Source organism: Nematolebias whitei, chromosome 10 (assembly GCF_014905685.2).
Source record: "Nematolebias whitei isolate Nwh7 chromosome 10, NemWhi1, whole genome shotgun sequence".
NCBI lineage: Eukaryota > Metazoa > Chordata > Actinopteri > Cyprinodontiformes > Rivulidae > Nematolebias > Nematolebias whitei.
Window position 1 is genome coordinate 22446385 of NC_056507.1, and position 19928 is coordinate 22466312.

Consider the following 19928-nt stretch of genomic DNA (forward strand, 5'->3'; position numbering starts at 1 on the left):
TAGGCCAACACTGCATTCCACAGCTGCACACAGATGTTTCAGCTCTATTGTTGTTTTTTAAGGGGTTCTGTTTCTGCAGGGAGGCAGGAAAAGACTGAGCCCTTCAGATCCCCAGCTGCAGATTTAAGCTGCAAAATGCAGGAAAAGCAGCAGGAAATGTGGAGCAACAAAAGTTTTTGAGCTTCTCTGGGAAGTTTAAGATTTAAATACAAAAATAAACAGATGCCCACAACGTAGCCCAGTGCAGGAGTGTTATGTTAACACATCAAACACACCTTCATGACTTGGGTCTGCAGAACAGCATCCAGGAAAAGACTGATTTCTGTCAGCTCCTCTGTGGTGATCCGCTCTGTGACGCCTGTGGACCGCTCGTAGTTGTCCAGGAGCTTCATGAAGCCTGACAGGACAAATGTTTGTTTGATAAAATGCATTAAAAAAAAGAAAAACACTATGACACTCACGAGAGAAGGTGGTGGAGTTCCTCAGTTTGTTCTCATCAACGTTGGAGAACAGAGGCAGCGAGGCGCGATCCAGCACCACAAGGCTGCCCGGGCTCACAAATCCTGCCCTGCCCTGGACAGGCGAGTCACAAAATCCACAGAAACATTAATTCATTTCATTTCAGTTTGTTTATATAACACCAAACCACAGCAGAAGTCGTCTCAGGGCACTGAACAGAAACATTATTTGTATTCTCATCTACTAAAGATGGATAATATACAGTTCTAGCTTTACGGGGAGCTTTTTAATAAGTTATAAAGTAATCCAAATTGAACAATAGTGGACCAGTCCTAAAGGTTAGAAGAATAAACAAGAAGCATTGAAGGAAGGAAACGTGCTCCTCACTTGGACAGAGATTGTGTAGTCTGTCCCAGGCTTCATCCGATTCCCATCCAACCTCCAGAGCTCATTGAAAAGGTTGGACAGCTCCTGGTTTACAGCTGGTCTGGTACTGACAGAGCCGAGCACAGAAATCTGACAAAGTTTTAAATACATGAAAAAAAAAAAAAGTACTTTTACCACCCTACCTGGATGCATCCAGTCCATAGAGAAGTACCACAAGGAGCAGGGGTCCAGAGAGTCTGTATTTCACACACAGAGCAAGTTTCCAGACAATATTCTGGTCTAAATTTGAAATCTTAGAATTAGGAACTTCTTCTACCCACCTGGCAGTCATGATCCCAGAAAGCCCCTCAGACGTCAACACAGCACTGGCTCAGGTTCTGTTCTGTGAGCCCGGTCTCCACCCAGCTCTTTATATCCTGGAGAGCTGGACTGGGACAATCTGGACATGAAGACAGTTGATTTGTCCACCAGGGGGTGCTTTGTTTCAGGATTTGAACCCTCATCTTGACCAGAGTTCAAATGTAGAAAATTAGATGAAGCTCCATCATGTTTGAGGCAGTCAGCCATTTCAATTTATTTTAATATCGTTTGTTGGGTTTGTCTCTGAAAAGATCACTCACTTTATTGTCAAAACTGCAATATGTACAGGACATACACAGGATTGAAATTACATTACTCGCAGACCCCTGGTGCAACAATAACCATTTAACATTAAAACATTTAATAAACATAAGCATAAAATGAAATAATACAAGAATGATACTGTATTAAATTGTAGTATAGCGGTATAAAAAATATTTAAAAAAGTATATTTATAAAATAAAATGACATTGACATTTGTAGTAAGTGTCAAAGCAGCATATGAAGTGAATGTACACAGTATATGTATGAAGTCCATGATATTGGTATAGGTAAAGTGACATATGCAATAAGGCTAGTAAAAAAAAAAGTATATATATATATATATATATCAACAGTAGTGTAATATAAACAGTAGTAATAATATAAATAGATGATTGAATCAACACAAAATGAAACCAATAACCCTCCAAAGCACGGTTTTATCTCCTGCTGACCAAAGGTGAAAATAATAATTTGATGTACATCTACTGCTGATTAACTTTTAGTCAGCCCAGTTCAAGATGGCCACCACTATGGCAAACACAAATATGGCTTCAGTAGTCAGATTTCCAGATATTGGGCTAAAGCTTGAGTTGTATGTTGAGAGCTAACAGATTTCAGATTATTATTACTAGTATCACTCAGCCCTCTGTGAATAGCAAGCAGTTATCAGGGCACTAACGATCAGTCGTTAGGCTGATGGTCCTTTTCATCATGTGAACAGCTGGTTCTGACTGTCACCAGTAAACTGGTTGATCCACTATGACAGGGGTCTGCAACCTTTACAATCAAAATAACCATTTCTGCCTCTTTGTTCACTAAATTAAACGTGTCCAGAGCCACAATACCTGCTACAACTGGGATTCTCAACTGGTGGCCCACGGACCACTTTAAGTTTGTTGGAGGGTGCTTTTCTGGACAGTAGGGGTGATTTTATAAAACTAAAAATATCTTGTGATTTTTTTACATTTATTGATATTTTTACATCTAAGATGAAATAAAAGATGGGATTCTTGTAAAGAAAGAAAAAATAATAGTTTTTGCCAAGTTTCTAAAAACTAAAACAATAAACTATGCATTCTTATGCAATTTTTTTTTTATTGCAGAAAAATTATGTATCCTACTTTGAAGAAATAAAGCATAAAGTTAGTGAGTATGTTTTACTCCTTGTAATGTTTCTAGTATTCATATATTTGCAAAATAAATTACAGGAAAATTGCTAAAACTAGCCCTTTTAGTTGTTGCCATAACAACCAATATAATTCAGTTTTATGTCAGTTTTGGCCAAAGCTTGAAAGAGCCGCTGCAGAGGGACCAGAGAGCCGCATGTGGCTCCAGAGCCGCAGGTTGCAGAACCCTGCACTACGAGAAGGTGCCGTTTATAAGACTGAGTTTAGTGCAGCTCCTCAGACTGACAGTCTTCTGGATAAGATGAAACATTTCAACATTTATTTCTCTTTAAATCCATCCAGAGGACCTGAATTAACTTTAAGATGTCAGATCATTTTCAAGGTTTGATAAAACATTTGTAACTCCTTCCATCTCAACAAGATGATTTTAGAGAAAGTTATAAAATCAAATGTTACACGATTTGTTTCCTAAACAACAAATAAATTATTAAAACTTTAAAAGACAAAGCTGTGAAAACATCTGATTTTTTTTTAGTTTGGAATTGTTTTGTACATGTAAACAATCTGAAGATAAATTGTTGGAAGCATAAAAATTCAACTCAAACGCAGCAGAAAATCAAGTTTTTTTTCTAGTTTGGCTTCAATCATCAGGATTTCAAACATTTCAAAGTTCAAAACAAGACGATTAAAAAATAGACAAATAAAACTGAAACGTCAGACTTGTTTTCCAGTAAAGGCAGAACTTTACATCCATTTTCTATCCACATTTTACTGTTTCTAACTTAGTTCATTAAAAGGAAACCAAAGTTTGACTTAAATTACTTTATTGATCTTAACAGTATAAGAGTTTACAATCGATCATATTTAGAGATATGATCAAAAGTTGAATTACAGCATTATTACTTCCTTTGAAACAGCAAAATAAAACTCACATTATCTTATTTCAGTCTGAAACATTTTATTTATTTAACTGCAAGGCCACAGGTTTCCAAAAATCCTTCTAGGATAATAAAAACAAAAACATGACAAACTTTAGTAAAAATATGTGGAATTCTGATATCATGCAATGATACTCCTTATGTTTTTTAAGTATGAATGATGAATATGTGCAAGATTACAAGTGAAAGTCTTGATGAAAAGATAAAATATAAAACTGTTATTGTTTAATCAGCCAGGTTCAGTTGTGTAGAAAAACATAGCAGCTGTTTTGGAGTTAGACCAAACTAAAACAAGAACAAACTCTCAGCGTATTACTTCTAGAAAGTCCTCTACGTCTGTGAAGTCCGTGCCTTTATCAGATACCTCCACAGTTTCAAAGAAATATATTAAATCTATTTTGGCTTTTCTCCCTGCTGGTTGGCATTTTAGTTCTATCAGAACCAGAACGGCGTCTCTATTTGAGAACAAAATGTTTCCAGAAACCAGCTGGCAGGCGAACAGTGGCCGTGTCCTAAATGTTCCCTCTAACAGAAGACAGATGAACTGAAAACTCAGCGACTCGAATACGTTTGGCTCTTTTTTCTAATATTAACACTAAAAGGAAATGTGGGAATATTAATGCAGAGTCTTTGCTGCTGGCACAGAGTTGGGTTCACAGCAGGACCAGTTCTGAGGCCGCCGGTCTCACGCGGTGGACTCCTCATCGGTCACACTGGGGTTGGGTGAGTCCGACATCTCTTTGAAGAACTCGTCATCTTTCAGCATGCTCTGGTGAAGACAGACAGAGACAACATGAAGCTCTTGAATCGATCCACGTGTGCTCCTTTTGTTCCACTCTTACCGTGAGGTTCTGAATTCCCTCAGAGAAAGCTCCAATCTGTCTCACTGTCCCCTCAGAGTCCTCCATCTGGACAAATGAGACACTTAAACTGTAGGACACGGTCCAGATTTACATACTGAGGATCTTGTAGTACCTAAGTGTACGTTCTAATTCAGAAGATATTTTGTGGGTCGGGCTCACCTGTTCTAGTCGGTCCAGGTCATCTTCGTAGATCTGGAGCTCAAAGCCTTTCTGGAAGCTTCCCTTTGGCATCTCCACGTCCATCGGACACACGTACTCCTCGTTGTCGTCTTGTTTTTTCTTCCTCAGATTGCCAAATGACAGTTTCCTTGGCTGGCAGCAAAAGGGAAAGACCAAAGAACATGTTCTCAAGGTCTGCGTACATTTTACTAAATAATAATAAATAAAATATAAACTTTATCCATCAAAACCGTCTTGCTAGTGATGACACAATTATTTGCTGAGTCAGCATTTATACTTTAGTTTCTCCATTCATATATCAAAATGTATGGCTCAATCAAAACTTTTAGTATTTTCACTTTCATACTTTTTGAATTACTTAACTTTATTTACAAAAAAAAAACATTAGAAATGCACTGAGATCTCTTCAATTCCTTAAAAACATTGTTCTCTGAAATTTAGTTCAGCACATGCTTGACCAACTTTCACTTTTACTGCTCTGCTGTTTTAGATTTTAGCTGTTGTTTTCTCAATGTTTGAGTATCTGTTGTAATTGTTTCGGCTGTTTCAACTCACTAACTTCAACAACTCAGTTTCAGCTTTTCGACAATACATTAAATTTGCCCTCACTACAGATTTCCTTTTTAAAATGTTGGGAGTAACAACACCTAAAAAACTTTAGAATAAAATAAACATCAACCCTGAAAAGAAACACATTTAAAGCTTTTCTTTTAGTGTCTTCACAACTGATCTAAAACCAGTTTGTCTCTAAAAACAGATGTGGCAGAAAGTAATAGATTACCTTGACTCTGAAAGTAACAGATTACCTTGACTTTTGTGGTAGCTGTAAGCAAAGTGTAGTCCGGGTTTTCGAGACACTCCTGTTTGAGCTGCTGGGCCTCGGAGCCGATCAGCCGGCTGAAATGTGTGGCGAGGTGGCGGCGCAGCAGAGTCTTGTTGGGGGGGATGTTCAGCAGCAGAGCCATGGTCTCCACGTTGAACCGTGGCTCCAGAACCTGAACAGGGAGCATAACGTATTAGGAGCTGATCGGTGCAAGAAGAAAATGTTTTAACGGGAAAATAGAACTCCTCTCACCATGAGGCCTCCGTGGACGCCGCTGCCTCGCAGGTTGGGAGCGTATTCAGCGAGGTCCACAGATCGAAGCCACTCCATCACCCTGTGGTTGGTCCACTGCGAAATCTCTGCAGGTGAAATGTTGTTCTACAGATACGACATGCAGAGAGAACATGAAGAAAACTGCGTCCCACTAACATAGACAGCGTTTTATTAAATATTAACCTTGTTCCTAACAGAACTCTGTTCTGGTTATGGTGCTAATGTGAGGTCCATAAAACAATAAGTCAGACTGAATATTTATGGCCATATTAGTTAGTAGCTGCTAAAATGCTAGAAAACTCAAATCAACAATGTGACTGGGGTGCAGACAGCATTACATCTACACATTATTTTCATTCAGACCCACAAAGAAGCTACAGTGAAAACAGAACCTTCTCCAGAATCAGTGCTTAATAAGATTTTTAATTTAAGTGCAAAAAGTAAGAAAAATAATATTACAGTTTTCACATATGATGCCTCATGAAAACATACCAACAATATTATTTAAAAATACCGATAAACATCAAAGGATAACCAGTAACATACAATGAAAGTCTGAAAGTTTGACCTATTTAGTAGTTTTAATTCCATGTTTCTATTCTTTCTTACAAAACAGGAAAGTAAAAACAAAGTTTTATGTTGAACGGTTTAAATAAAAAACTAAACTAAACATTTGCGACTTAAGACGGTCATTAAAACTCAAGTCTGATCTGAACAACAATTTCTCTGTGATGAAGTAAGTGTGAAAAATTAACACTACTGGGTTTAATTTCTTAGTTCGCAAATATTCATCTATCCTGAATTTGAAAACATAAACAACCAAAAGCAGTCTGAGAAAGAACTGCTGGTTTTCAGAGGTACACCACAACTAAAGTTCTGAACAGGGTGAGCAGAACCTGACCTGTGCTGTTAACTCTGCTGACCCTGCTGCTGTTTCATTATGTGCCACGTGGTCGTAATGTTATGGTTGATCAGCAGACAACTGGAGTTACCGCTGCTGCTATAGAAACTAGACATCCTGTTCTAATATTTTATCATAATAAAATAAACAACAGATGGTTTTCATGCCTACAGTTGCTTCCTAACGTCACAGAAGAACCTCAGACTTGAACGCACCTCGTCTGACGGCCTGCGGCGCAAACAGTTGGGCTCGTAGTTGTTTAGTCGAAGAACCTGAATCGCTCTCTTGATGCTGAGGTGATGAAGAACGCTTCCAACTTTCAGGGAGAGCAGGTCATCCTGAAGAACAAAACAGTCAAACAACTGTTAACTACTTTGTGAGTAAATATTAGCTGCGAGTCAAAACAAAATACAACCAAACAACCAGGAAATCAGGCCTTCACATCTGGAGCTGATTGGACTCTAAATACAAGAAGTTGTCAGAGCTTCTCACCCACCTGGTCTGTAAGGAAGCACTCACCACTGTCATGTAGTGCAACATGCGACCATCCACTCTGCCCTCATCGAACTGGGTTTTATACTGAGGAAGGCCAATATCATCCAACCACCCTGAGAGGAAACCATGACAAGAACATCAACATGACAAATATAAGACGAAAGCTGGATGTCATTAAAATAACATAAAAGCATGTTAAATTAATGGTAAAATATTGTTGACTTGATTTATGCCTTGACGCAAACACTCACGTGTCACCCAGTTGTAGTCCAACTTCCCCTTATTATCGTCCTCCTCTGAGCCGATGGCTTGCAGAGCCAGCTGCAGCTTCTTTCTGTGCAGCGGGTGTTTGATACCCAGCTCCTAAAAACCAACACCCATCAAACAAGCTCAACATGGGAAACCTTTGTCTGCTAACTTGATGCATGAAGTTAGAAACATTGTTCTGCTGTGTCTCACCTTCTCGAGGTCTTGTTGTGACGCCTGCAGCAAAGTCTGTCCGGATAAGATCCACACTCGAGCCAGGTTCACGTAGAGGCCTAGACCCTGCTCCTGCAGCCAGTCGCAAACCTGATCCTTTGACCATCGAGCGAATGGAGCGTCCACCTCACTGAGAAAATAAAACGGAAAGGATTGAACTGTGTGATGTCTGCAGGTATATCCCTGTAGCAGCATAAAAAAGGTGTGAAATGGACGTCATATTCATTGTGAGACTCAAGTTTCAGATCTTTGTGGTCCATACTAAGGCTGTTCTTGTTTTATTATGTCTGAAAGCCGTTGTACAAAAGAGATTCAAAACAGGGAAACCACATTCAGACGTTCATTATTTATGCGGAATGCACAGACTCACTTGTTGACTCGCTGGAGGTCACGAGACCAACCCAGTCTGGGTCCCGCTGTGGCTCGAACGCCGCCACGCTTAAACTCTCCGTCTGGCAAGTTATCATCTAGGTTGAACGTAGTAGACTGACTTCTTATGAGCCTTAAAACACACATTAGAGATTACATGATAAACTATCTTCACCATAATCATTTGTTCAGGATTTTTTTCCTTTAAACTAACCGTTAAAAGATTTTAATATAATATACTCACTTCCCAAATAATTTTTTTATTCCTTTGGATTTCTTTCTGCTTTCCGGGTTTGTGGGAAGTGTGTTTGTGCTGTCACTGTTAGATGACCTTTGTGGAAGCCCAGCCAGATCCAAATGATCGGTGCCCTGCCGCTCCGTTTCAGCTGCACAAAGAAATGCCCACAGAACAACCTCATGAGTGTTGGAGTGAAAGATGTGCATTGACTGGTGGAGACGCAGCTGCGGAAAAGAGTCAGCGCTCCAGAACACACTGCAAAGAACACATGTCGACTCCAGGACATGGACAGACTGAGAGGTCATGGCAGGGGGCATTCAAAGCAAAAGGCTCTCTAATATGCATGCGTCAGACATGCCGATGTCTGACTGATATTAGAAAACAAAAGTTATTTCTTTAGTTGTTTTACAACCCCATTCTGACAATGTTGGGATGTTGTTTAAACTGTAAATAAAAACTGAATGTAATGATTTGCAAATCTCAAATTGATCTCAGTCACAATGAACGTAGTAAACATATCAAATGTTTAAAGTAAAAAAATGTATACATATTTTAGTGAAAAACTGGTTATTTTTTTAAAGTATTGGTAACAACACATCTCAGAGGGGTTGGTCAGTGGGACCGTATAAAAAGAGCATTTTAGAGAGGATGAATTTCTCAGAAGTAAAATGGACAGAGGTTCACCAGTGTGCAAAAAACTGAATCTAAAAATAGTGGATCAATTTCAGAATAATGTTCAATAGAAAGATGAGAAAACTTTTACTATCCCATCATCTACAGTTCATAATATCATCAAAAGATTTCAAGAAACTGGAGAAATCTCTGAGTTTAAAGGAAAAGACTGAACGTCAGTTCTAGATGGCAAAGAGACAGGACTGCATTAAAAACAGGTTTGATTCTGCAAAGATGACGTTGTCGAACACCATCTAAAACCGCCCCCATCTTCTCTGGGCCAAAACTCATTTAAAATAGACAAAAAATATAAGTAGCCAAAGTGGAAAATTATTTTTTGAACCCATCCAGTCTGTTGCCAGTACACAGTTAAAAAAGCTTGCCTCTCTGACTGTATGGGGGTACATTGGCTCCTATGGCATGAGCAGCTTACACATCTGGACAGGCACCATCAATGTAGAACAGTTCATACAGAACATATGCTCCCATCCAGAGTCAGACAACATCTTTTTCTGGGAGGACCTTGCATGTCTCAACTTCCAACAAGACAATGCTGAACCACATCCTGCATGGCTTTGTAGTAGAGATGTCCCGGTGCTGAACTGGCCTGCCTTCAGCTTAAACCTCTCACCAACAGAAAACATTTGATGCATCATGAAATTAAAAAATTATTGGTAAGGACCCAGGAATGCTGAACAGCTAGAATCAGACAAGAATGGGACTACATTCCCTCCAACACCTCCAGCCACTGGTCTCAGTTCTGGGAAGTTTACAGACTGTTGTTACAAGAGGAGGGTGAACATGACCCCGTCTGAACAAACGGAAGAATTTGTTTTAACATTTAATAAGTTTACTTTGTTCTATTGTGAATGAAATAGGGGTTTTTGAGATTTGCAATTCTTTTCATTGCTTTTTTGTTTTGTTTTGCGCAACGTCCCAACTTTGTAAAAATTGAGGTTCTATTTTAGATATTTAGTGGAAGGTCTTTAAGATCCAAATAAAGGTTTTTCTTGAACAATATGGATCTTCAGAAAGATTTGTGTTTGACAAAGAAACACACTTTAAAACATGCATCAGCATACACAGAAAACAAAGACTACTGTATGTTGAACAGACATTTGTGCAACAAAGTATAGTGATGAGGATGTGGATGTTAACTCTGATACTGACACATTAAAAATGAACAGAAACAAGTCAAGCCAAAGAATGAGAAAGCAAAGAAAAACAAGTGCACAAAGATGTAGGATTTATATAAAGTGAGTAGTTTCTTTTGCTTGTCAGAGAAATACAACAACCCTACTGTCTTTACTGTACCTAGCATAGGTGCACTTGCACTCCTGCTGCGGTCTTCATGTGTTTACAAAAAGGCACACAACACACGACAGCGTCCGATAAAAAAAGAACAAGAGGACAGAAATCAGGAGTGAAATAATAACTGAAATGAGAGTGGGGACAGAAACATGTACAAAAAAAGAACACAGACGAGACAAAGGTCATACAGTGTCATGGAAACAGCCATCTATAATTAAATAAGAACCACAGTTTAGGTGGGGTGCAAATTATAATCTTTGTCCATAAAATAAACTCCAGGGGTGTGGCTTTTAAGAAAAAAACAATTCTAGTCCATGGTTGAAGAAAGAAATCTCCAGGAAATTCTCACTGTGGTGAGGATCTCATCAGTTTGCCTTGTGAAGCACATAACAGGACAATTTATAACAGATTTTGTGCTCGTACCGAGGTTAGGACTGCTGGTCGCCTTCTTGCCTCCACGAATCTTAAAGAAGCCCTTTCCAAAAGATGAGCGAGCCTTTCTTGAGCCAAAGCTGTCATCTTCTGTGGAGGCAGGCAGGGTGGCTGAAGGATTCAAAGGTGGCTTCCCACTCACCTTACTGTTCTCTTCATTTGTACACTGAGAAAACAAAAACATATTGATCGTACACAGAATATACAGTTTCATCAGATTAATAACTCTTCCCCTCCTTACCTTCTCATTCTTGCTTTCCTCTAAATGTGCTTGGTCATCAGTTTTAGTTATTTCTTGGCTTCTAAAATTACAAAACATAACAGTGCAGAGCTCACTTAGTTGTGAAATGTACACCTCTTTAAAATAATACAAAAAAAAAAAAAAAGTTCAGGCAAAACATAATTAAAGCTTCACAATCAATATTTCAAGAATGTGATTTTGATGAGCAGGCCTATTTTTTTGTAATTATTGTAAAGTCCTGGATTTGAAATGAGCAACACTCTGCCACAAATGGTCTGACTTCCTGTCGCTTGAGAGCACAATATGATGCTTTATACTGATGAGGAGACACTACTGCATTTGTGGTGAGTACAATGGTTGGAGTGTGACAGGAAACTTTGTAAGGCAATGGCATGTTGTGGTCAGATATGTGGTACAACACCACAGTTTGCACACTATGACTGTGCCAACTGGTGTCATCACCTTGAATGAAACCTACGCCTACAGATTAGTTTCACTTGTTTTTATTTATATATGTTTATTTATTTATAAATAAGACTAGGAAAGCAAAAAATGTCACAGCACATAAAAAGCTAAGGAGCAGAAATATTGCTGATTTAATGAAGTCTGCTTTGAAGTAAAGTAGCACATGTGAGATGTAAAGTTTGATATTTTCACCTCTCTACATCTGTTGGTGCAAGCTCAGAAACTTGTTCTGGATCAGGAGGGCTGGGTGTGGGAGAAGGATCTTCACTCTGTCCACTAAAACTTTCCACCTAAGAATGAATCAGAATGAGGAAAAAAAAAAGAGATTTTAACGATTCTGCCAAGTAACACTTCCTATGGTGTTTTAATGGCAACAGTTAAAAGCAGCAAATATTTCACATGAAACAGACTGGCTAATTACTGTCAATAAAACGGATGACTCACATTTTAAAACTTGTTTAAAAATTGTGAAATTAATATGTGGTCTTTATTAATTTGAATGTTTAAGTTAATATTTTTTGTAAGTTATTGATAGAAAATAAAAAGTAAACAAACAAGAGTTTGTCTTTACCCACTACTTACCGGTAGTTTTATTTAAAGCTTTAACTTGTTTTTATTTCATCGAAAAGCTAACAAATGCAAAAATGTGCGATACCCCCCACATTACATTTTATTTTACAAACCTCATCTGGCTTTTTTATTTTTAGTTGCTCAAGATCTGTAACTTCCTGCTTTTCAGATTCCACAGACCCAAGGTAGGACAAGACTGCACTGAATCCATCAGCAGGACTCTCAACATGCTCATCTTTCATTTTATCTGCGGTGAATAATAAAACAAACAAAAAAATGCATAATTAGAAATATGAACAATTAGAATTCTAGAAAAAACAATCGTAGTCTAAAATATGAGGTAGGAACAAAAGCTGGCACCCACGTACACAACATGTTTAATTAAATTTTCAGTTCGGATTTATCTGTTAAAAATGATCATATTGTTCATGCGAGCTGTAAAAGTCTAACCTTTCTTTCCTTGCACTGACATCACCATGTCCTGAACTTTCTTGTACCGCAAAAGCGACAGCTTTAACTCCTCAATCTTACGATCCTGCAAATAGGAAATAAATAAAATAAAGCAAACGTTTACAAAGAGTTCGACTTTACAGGAAGAAATATGAATAATCTGATAAATGTGGCATGGGAAAAAAAATACCTTTTCTTCATTTGCTGCCATTAATGACTCAACAGCCTTTTTCATTCTTTGCACTTCCACATCTAGTGAAGACAGAAAACGATTTTGAACACTGAAGTGCGAAGCTTTGTGAAGGATAAAATGTGGGGATGAAGATGGATGTTTAAATTAATTTAGTCCAGAGAGGCTGCAGGTTTACAGTCAGTGCAGTGCCATCAAGACCAACATGTGTTGAAACTTCGTTAGAACATTTTCACTTTTCAGAACACACACTCCAACACGAGGTTGTGTAAGTAATCAACCGAGGCAAAAACAAACCTGCCACTAAACTTTTCCATTCGATTTCTATACAACTTTAACATGAGCGCAAATTACACGGTTCTTATCTGTACTGAAAACATTGTTCATTCATGTGTTTTAGTTTGTAACAAAAAAAATCACTGTAAAAAAAAAAAAAGTTTATTTTGGCTACTCCCTTCTCCAGGGGTCACCACAGTGAGTGAACTCCCATGAAAGATTTGGCAATTTGTTTTACGCCGGATGGCCTTCCTGACGCAGCCTGGGCTTGAACTCGTAACTTCAGGATTACAAGACCATGGCACTGACCACCGAGCTACCGCAGCTCTTTTAAAATAATTTATTTGAGTCTTGTCTTGCCAAAACTTGGAAACCAATTCTCCAAACAAAAAAGTGGATAACAGCTAGTTAGTTCACTTTAAAAGTGTGTTATATTCAGTCAGTCTTGCTGTGACTGCTTTTCACCAGAAATGCCTGCTAATGCAAAAAAAAAAAAAAAAAGTCCAACAATAAACATTATCTCAGATAAACCAGCTTTTTAATCTGTTGATTTTCATGAATCTGGTTCAAAGTAATCTGAAGATAAAATATCAAAGGTACTTATTACATAAAACATAAAAATGTTATCCTGATCTGTATCAAATGGTGCAATTGAAAGAGTTTACTTCAACAAATTTCCAGTTGTATTGATATGCAAATCTGAAATGTGGGTATGCACTCAATGTAAACAAAGCACACAGCTGAATGCACCAAAAACCAACTGGAAGCTTGAGTCACATGGTTGACCTACATTAGCCTGACTGTAGTTTGTGTAGGTGAACAAGTATGGCAGAATCACACAAGATGTCCAAGTGGAAGTATAAAAGTAATTCTGAAGCTAAATGCCAAAGAAAAGAGAAATAGGGAGTGAGGTAATAGCCAAGAATAAATATTGGGGATCAAGCAGGGTGGTGGAGTGCCATAAAGACAAAGCTCTGAACTCAAACACACACTCTTAATGGCTTCTGCAAAAATGTATCTAAACCAGTAAGATTATGTCAATCTAACTTATCATTGCTTTTCATTTTTTTACTCAATAAATCTGTGCATGAATAAATACCAGTACATCCAAACTATCTGACTTCTCTATCCCCAACAGCTCTTCCACAGACGTCACCATCAAAAATCTATTTTCAGTCACTTTGGCTGTTTTTATAAGTACCGTAAACAAACTCCTGTGGTAGTTGGCACCTGTTCACAAATAATGCTTCCATTTTTTTTAAACACACAATAACTATCAATATAAATTACGTAGATTTTGTTCATTTAATTTTATTATTGACAGGTCTTCATGGCTATGCAGTGAGTATCTGTAAATATATCTGTAAATATTCCCTGATAGGATAGACTGTAGATACAGATGATGAAGTGCTGTGGCTCATCTCTAAATGACCATCTGTGGCAACGGGATGTTCAACTAACTTGTGTTTTCTGATCATTGAGTCAAATAAATCCTTTACTTTGTGTATTTAAAATATGTGTATATGAATATTTAATGGATGTGTTCACTAAAACTTAAGAACCATATCATTAACTCAGCCACACAAGAATGTCCTTAAACATGTTCCAAGTTTTTCCTTTAATCTGACACTTTAAAACATGATAAAATAAGTATTAGGGTTTGAAAATGTTCAGTATGTATTCAGAGTCCTGCTGGAGGAGTGTGTGCACAAAATGAAAAATGAAACTGTTCTATACACTCAGATTCATGATATATGTGATGGGGACAGACAAAGATAAGTCGACTCTCAACATAGTCAAACAACAACAAACAGGACAAAACAGGTTAAAAAGACACACTTTGTGGTGTCAACAGAGAAAGGTTTGGAAAACTTTGAGGAGTCACTGAGGTGTACAGAAGGTTATTTTTGTTGGAGAACATGTCAGAAAGATGAGTGAGCAGTCTGAATGGTTATAACATCACATCATTCCTCATTCCTGCTGATTACATGGAGCAAACAGTTCTTTTTGTTGTTTTAAGCTGGACTTTAAAACATGACAGGGGATCTAAAAGACTTTGTTGTTTCATTCAAAATAAAGAAAAAGAAAACTGAGATATGTTGCTGTGGTCAGTTATGCACTTCAATGAGTAATAATAGACAAGCAGAGTTCAGATGGCTCATGCTCGTTCATGCAAACAGGGGTTGGGGTGAATGCAGTGATGATCAAAAGCAGAAAACCCCCCTTACGTTTTTCTTTCAGCCTCTTTCTTAACATTTCATCTGGATGAGAAACTAAACAGGACAAAAATTATGACACAAAAACTGTGTAGAGCTTTAGCCTTAGAAAACTATCTCATATTTATACAGATATTAAACTCTGAGCTTGCTCAGGTTCAGTGAGGCTTATGGTTGGCAGCTTTTCCTACCTCTCTCCAGAGAATCTGCACTGCTCATAGCGATGGATTTGAAGCCTGTCTCATCATGTGGTCTCCTCATTTCTCCATCTTTGCCTTCCAGCTGTCTCCTGAGTAAGGATAGCTCCTCCTGTCCAGCAGAGGACAACAGTGAGTGTGTTCCCCCCAGACACACATCGCCTCCTCCACCCCTCACCTCAACAACACAAAGGTTCTTGGATGCCAACATGGCGTTAAGAGGCACACAAGACACATCTGCACAACAGGTTCTACAAGTGTAAGGTGGATAGCATGCACAAATGTCTTGGACGGTCAAGGCAAGTTTATCAAAGAAATTAAAAATAAACATGTTTAAAGAAAACAGAAGGCAACCGAGTACAAACATAAAAATTTAACATAAAATTAGGACAAGGGAATAAAGCAAAACAAAACAGAGAAAGAAGTGTAAAAAGTAGGAAAAATAACTCAAATTAAAACATACCTGTAGTCTGAAAATGCATTTGCTGAATATATATATATTTTTTGTTGGTTTGTGGAAGTGTTTGTATTTATTGCACATGACCTTTCACATTTTTTATATTGTATGACTGTATAAAATAAGAAGGACATAACAGTGCAATAACAAATTACAAAAACCTAAAAAACATACAGACTTATTTATATATTTTTAATTAAAGAAGCCAAAGGGAGAGGTCAAAAACCATTATCATGATGCATGCACAAAACTGAGAAAAGTCCATTTTAAAAGCCTGGAATTTGTGCTCTTTCTTCCAACTGTCTTAATGTAACATTTTAATTTTCAGATTAGAAATGTTAGATTAAATTAGCCATTACAGAGTCTTATAGATGGAGTTATGGCAGCATGAAGGACTATTACAATTCTGTCCATATTGTTTAAAAAATATTGAGACATATTGAATATGCATTAATTATTGCAAATGCATTAAAGGTTTTGCATAAAAACTGTTCAACTGGTTAGGAAAGCAGAGTCCTGTGAAAACTCACCTTTGTGGCTTTCAGTTTATTTTCGTACTGTAGCTTTTCATTGTCCAGGTCAGTCAGTCTGTACCGCAGCTCGTTAATTTCAAGGATCAAATCCTGCAAAAGCAAAATGCACATCACAAATCTGTCAGAAAACACACAAAACCGAGATCATTTTAATTTTATTTTCACAAAAAAATTATTTTAGCACCTGCCAATTAAAAGCTGCGCTTCAAAATTCTTTGATAACTTGTATCTTAATAAGCTGATAAAATAAGTAGAACTGATTACGCAGCAAACACAGTCTAGACAAACTCCGTAAACTATCCCAGATGTTGAGTCCTTTGAGATTAAATGCTCCAAAGCAGCAGCAGCAGTGATATAATGAGAGGAAGCTGTGATTTATGTCCTGTGAGGCGGAACATGGACAGCAGCCTTTTTGTTCCAGTGGGGTGGAAGAGCAACAACATGACGTGTCTGAAAGCTTTCCAAACACTTTGCACAGTCTGCCTGGAAGCACAAATCACCATATCTCACATAAACAAGTGTTTAATCTTGATAAAGCTTTGACCAAAAAGCAGCACATTTAAATAAGGTTCAACAGATAAACAATACTGAACTGCTCTGCACTAATATGACTTCACTCAAAAAAAAAAAAAAAAACTACACTAGATAGTCACTATAATAAATATTTCATAATAATGGTGTGGAGAGGATGGCTGTAAGGGGAGAAGGGAGGCCATCACAAAAAAAAAAAAAAAAAAATATGACTTCACTCTATAACTGTAAGAGTCAATGCAGGCATATCTCCCCTGGGTAGTTCAGCTAATTTTGAGGACAACAGACAACAAAAATAAGCATCTCACATCGCTGTCCCTAAATCTGTCATTGAAGTCCAATCTCTCTTTCTGCATAGAGTTGAGTTTCAACTTGAGGTTGGACACTTCTGACATCAGTTCGAGCTTCTGGGTCTCCAGTGCTGCTCGGCACAGAAGCTCCTACAACAGTAAACAAGCAAAAAAGACAAAGCTTAAAACACTGACCTGTAGGAAATATACCTTGGGATCAAAGTCACTGAATCCTACAGAAAACTTGTTGATAGCTTCAGCATTCAAGCACAAACTATCACTTAGAATCGAGCAGCTAATGAATGGATTTAAACAATTGCTGAAAGTGTTTGTACATTAGAGTTATTAATATCTTGAAGGCTGGTGGGATAATTTAATTTGGAAAAAAGACTGCCACCCAAATCTCTTTTAAATTCAGGCTTTGATGCATTAGTAAAACTTTTCTGTTCTTCCTTATATTTAGATTTTTACAAAAAGGCTAAGAAAATCTGGGTGAAAACCACCTTAAAAACAACAAAACAAACAACAACACAAAACCACACACACACCTGTTGCAACATATCCTCAGTTGAGTTGAGTTTCTCCCTGTGCTCATCCAAACACAAGTCCAAATCACGAATCTTCTCTCCTTGAGCCTCCACCTGGTCAGTCAGCACACTCACCTGCACAAAACCAAGGTGTTATTGTGAGTTTAGAATATATACAGTACAACACAACTGTATTGGGCAGAACAATGGCAACAGCATATTTACAGATGTGGGTATGAGCACTGGTGACCCGCGCTGGCCAAATGAATCAGAATGAGCTTAGGCTGCAGTGCAAAGGTGAACATATTTATTTTTTTGCCACAATTGAGATTTTCGTGAGTCCATAAAGGCACCTGATAGTGATCCCAGTAACTTTTTTTTCTATTTCTTCTTCTTTTGGCTGCTCCCTTCCTCAGGAGTCGCCACAGCGAACTAACTCACACTAAGACTTTGCGATTGTTTTTACTCCGGATGCCCTTCCTGTCACAAACACAGCCCACCAAGCTACCACAGCCCTCTGTGTGGAGCAGAGAGTTGCCATCTAGGGCACCCAGGGGATCAGATGGTGTGGGGTTAATGGCCTTGCTCAAGGGCCTAGAGTGGGGAAAATGAGGGTGGGGGCAGGTGTGGGTGCTTCACCTTTTCCATCCACATTTTGAAGTCATCAGCCCGGGTGGGTCAAACAGGCAACCTTCTTATGACAGGCTCGCCTTCTCTAACCTCTCCGACACCACTCCCCTATAGTGATCCCAGAAAGTAAAATAACATAATAATAATAATAATAATTACCGTAGTATGTATTGTCATCATCGTATGTTCCCATACAATGGCGAAATTGGCTCTCTGCATTTAACCCATCCACCATGAGGCGGAGCAGATAATCTTCCTAATCGATCTTTAAATTAATATTTTATTACAAGTATGTCTTCAGAAATAACCATTTTTCCAGCCAGCACAGGTCACATTCCTGCAACAAGCGATGTATGTAAATAAAGTTGAATACTTACTGTACAGATGGAACAATTTGTGCGGTTTAAGATAAAAAAATATATATATCAATATTGAGATCCATAAGACATGAAATAAACATAAAATCACAATGTGAGGACAAACACAACTGGTGTAGTCTGCAATCGTACTGTATGTCTTTCCTAGACAAAAACAAAGAAAAAGGAAAAGTCTTGGGAAAGAAAAGATGAATTTGTTTTCCTTCTCATTAAACTAGTTCCAAATGTAGAATCTGTTTTTCCTGTTTTTAACCACTAAACTACAATTTTCAGGCCAGAAAACCTGGTATCACAGCAGCAACAAGTTTTTGTTGGTTAAAAATAAAGAACTTCTTACATTAAGGGCTCGGTGTGGGGTCACAATGACCAATCAGACTAACATTAGGGTTATGATGTTATGTTTAAAAATGAAGTCAGTGTAGTATCTAATCAAGGTTCAGAAGTTTAAAAAAATGCTGTGTTGGTTCAGATTTGTTGTTGAAAAAGGAGATAAGTTACTTTGTTTTATCCACTGGTTGCACTTACCTGGTAAATACAAATTAATTTGGCAACACTACTCCTGCAAGCAGATTCCATCTGGTTATGCAATATTTAAAACATATAAAGGTGCACTCAAACAATTGTTACAAGGCAGCCGTTCACTTCACATTTGGAACATGGGTTTAGAAAAACATTTAGTGTTTAGTGTAGAGTAAGTGCTGTTGGATGGGTACCTGAAGCACCAGAGACTCTTTGTCGCTCTCAATCCTTGACAGTCTTTCTTGGTAGTGGTCACCTCCACTTAGAGAAATGTGCCCATTGGACTGAAGAAAAAATAAAGATTACACATAAAGAAGTCACAAAAAGAAGTGCATCCAACCTTTTGTGGTGTAGAGTTGTCCATTTATTACTCTAATCATAAAATTCAGTAAGATGTGTCAAATAAAGATCACTGATGTGTTTTTTAACCAAGAAGCTACACTGCCCTACTCGGCCCAAACAAAACCTTACATGGCAAAAAAAGAAAGATCCCATTCAGACAGCTGTTCAGAGAGTGAGTTACAACATTACACAAAAACTCTGTATGGCCTGCAGCCCATTACGCTCCCAAACACTGCTCTGATTCCCAAGAAGTCAGCATGTTTCTTACTGCACTCCTGCTCTGACACACACATCAGCAGATCATCTTTCATTCCCAGGGAACTCAGCAGAGCAAGACAATCAAGTTTTCACTCAGCAAACAAATCAGTTGAACACAGTGGGAAGCAGGATTTGTTTGCTAATGCAGTTGTGTGTTCAAAAGGTTTTAATGGACCAAAAAGAATTGTGATACAATCAAATTGTAGATGGATGGATGGATGGAGACAGACAGATTATATAATATATATATATATATATATATATATATATATATATATATATATATA

At 37.9% G+C, this 19928-nt stretch overlaps 2 protein-coding genes across 2 annotated transcripts in view; both read right to left on the reverse strand.

Annotated features, from left to right (window-relative positions):
- The window catches only part of endouc (endonuclease, polyU-specific C), a 3826-nt gene extending 2594 nt beyond the window's left edge, over window positions 1-1232 (reverse strand). The window contains exons 1-5 of the mRNA XM_037683463.1: window positions 1167-1232; window positions 1029-1082; window positions 847-952; window positions 462-573; window positions 276-397 (exon numbers count right to left, since the gene is read on the reverse strand). Of these exons, the coding sequence (XP_037539391.1) occupies window positions 276-397; window positions 462-573; window positions 847-952; window positions 1029-1082; window positions 1167-1177 (405 nt within the window). The 5' untranslated portion in view covers window positions 1178-1232. The remainder of the gene's footprint in view (window positions 1-275; window positions 398-461; window positions 574-846; window positions 953-1028; window positions 1083-1166) is intronic.
- A 2204-nt stretch (window positions 1233-3436) lies between these two features.
- Window positions 3437-19928, reverse strand: part of ppfibp1b (PPFIA binding protein 1b) — a 23917-nt gene continuing 7425 nt past the window's right edge. Inside the window, exons 4-27 of the mRNA XM_037683462.1 lie at window positions 19236-19325; window positions 17537-17650; window positions 17007-17138; window positions 16165-16257; window positions 15172-15289; window positions 14993-15037; window positions 12489-12550; window positions 12299-12383; window positions 11962-12095; window positions 11471-11568; window positions 10814-10874; window positions 10564-10738; window positions 10144-10176; window positions 8164-8305; window positions 7921-8052; window positions 7530-7680; window positions 7322-7433; window positions 7095-7183; window positions 6791-6913; window positions 5654-5779; window positions 5385-5573; window positions 4558-4710; window positions 4378-4443; window positions 3437-4304 (exon numbers count right to left, since the gene is read on the reverse strand). Coding sequence (XP_037539390.1) covers window positions 4221-4304; window positions 4378-4443; window positions 4558-4710; window positions 5385-5573; window positions 5654-5779; window positions 6791-6913; window positions 7095-7183; window positions 7322-7433; window positions 7530-7680; window positions 7921-8052; window positions 8164-8305; window positions 10144-10176; window positions 10564-10738; window positions 10814-10874; window positions 11471-11568; window positions 11962-12095; window positions 12299-12383; window positions 12489-12550; window positions 14993-15037; window positions 15172-15289; window positions 16165-16257; window positions 17007-17138; window positions 17537-17650; window positions 19236-19325 — 2607 coding nt within the window. The 3' untranslated portion in view covers window positions 3437-4220. The remainder of the gene's footprint in view (window positions 4305-4377; window positions 4444-4557; window positions 4711-5384; window positions 5574-5653; window positions 5780-6790; window positions 6914-7094; window positions 7184-7321; window positions 7434-7529; window positions 7681-7920; window positions 8053-8163; window positions 8306-10143; window positions 10177-10563; window positions 10739-10813; window positions 10875-11470; window positions 11569-11961; window positions 12096-12298; window positions 12384-12488; window positions 12551-14992; window positions 15038-15171; window positions 15290-16164; window positions 16258-17006; window positions 17139-17536; window positions 17651-19235; window positions 19326-19928) is intronic.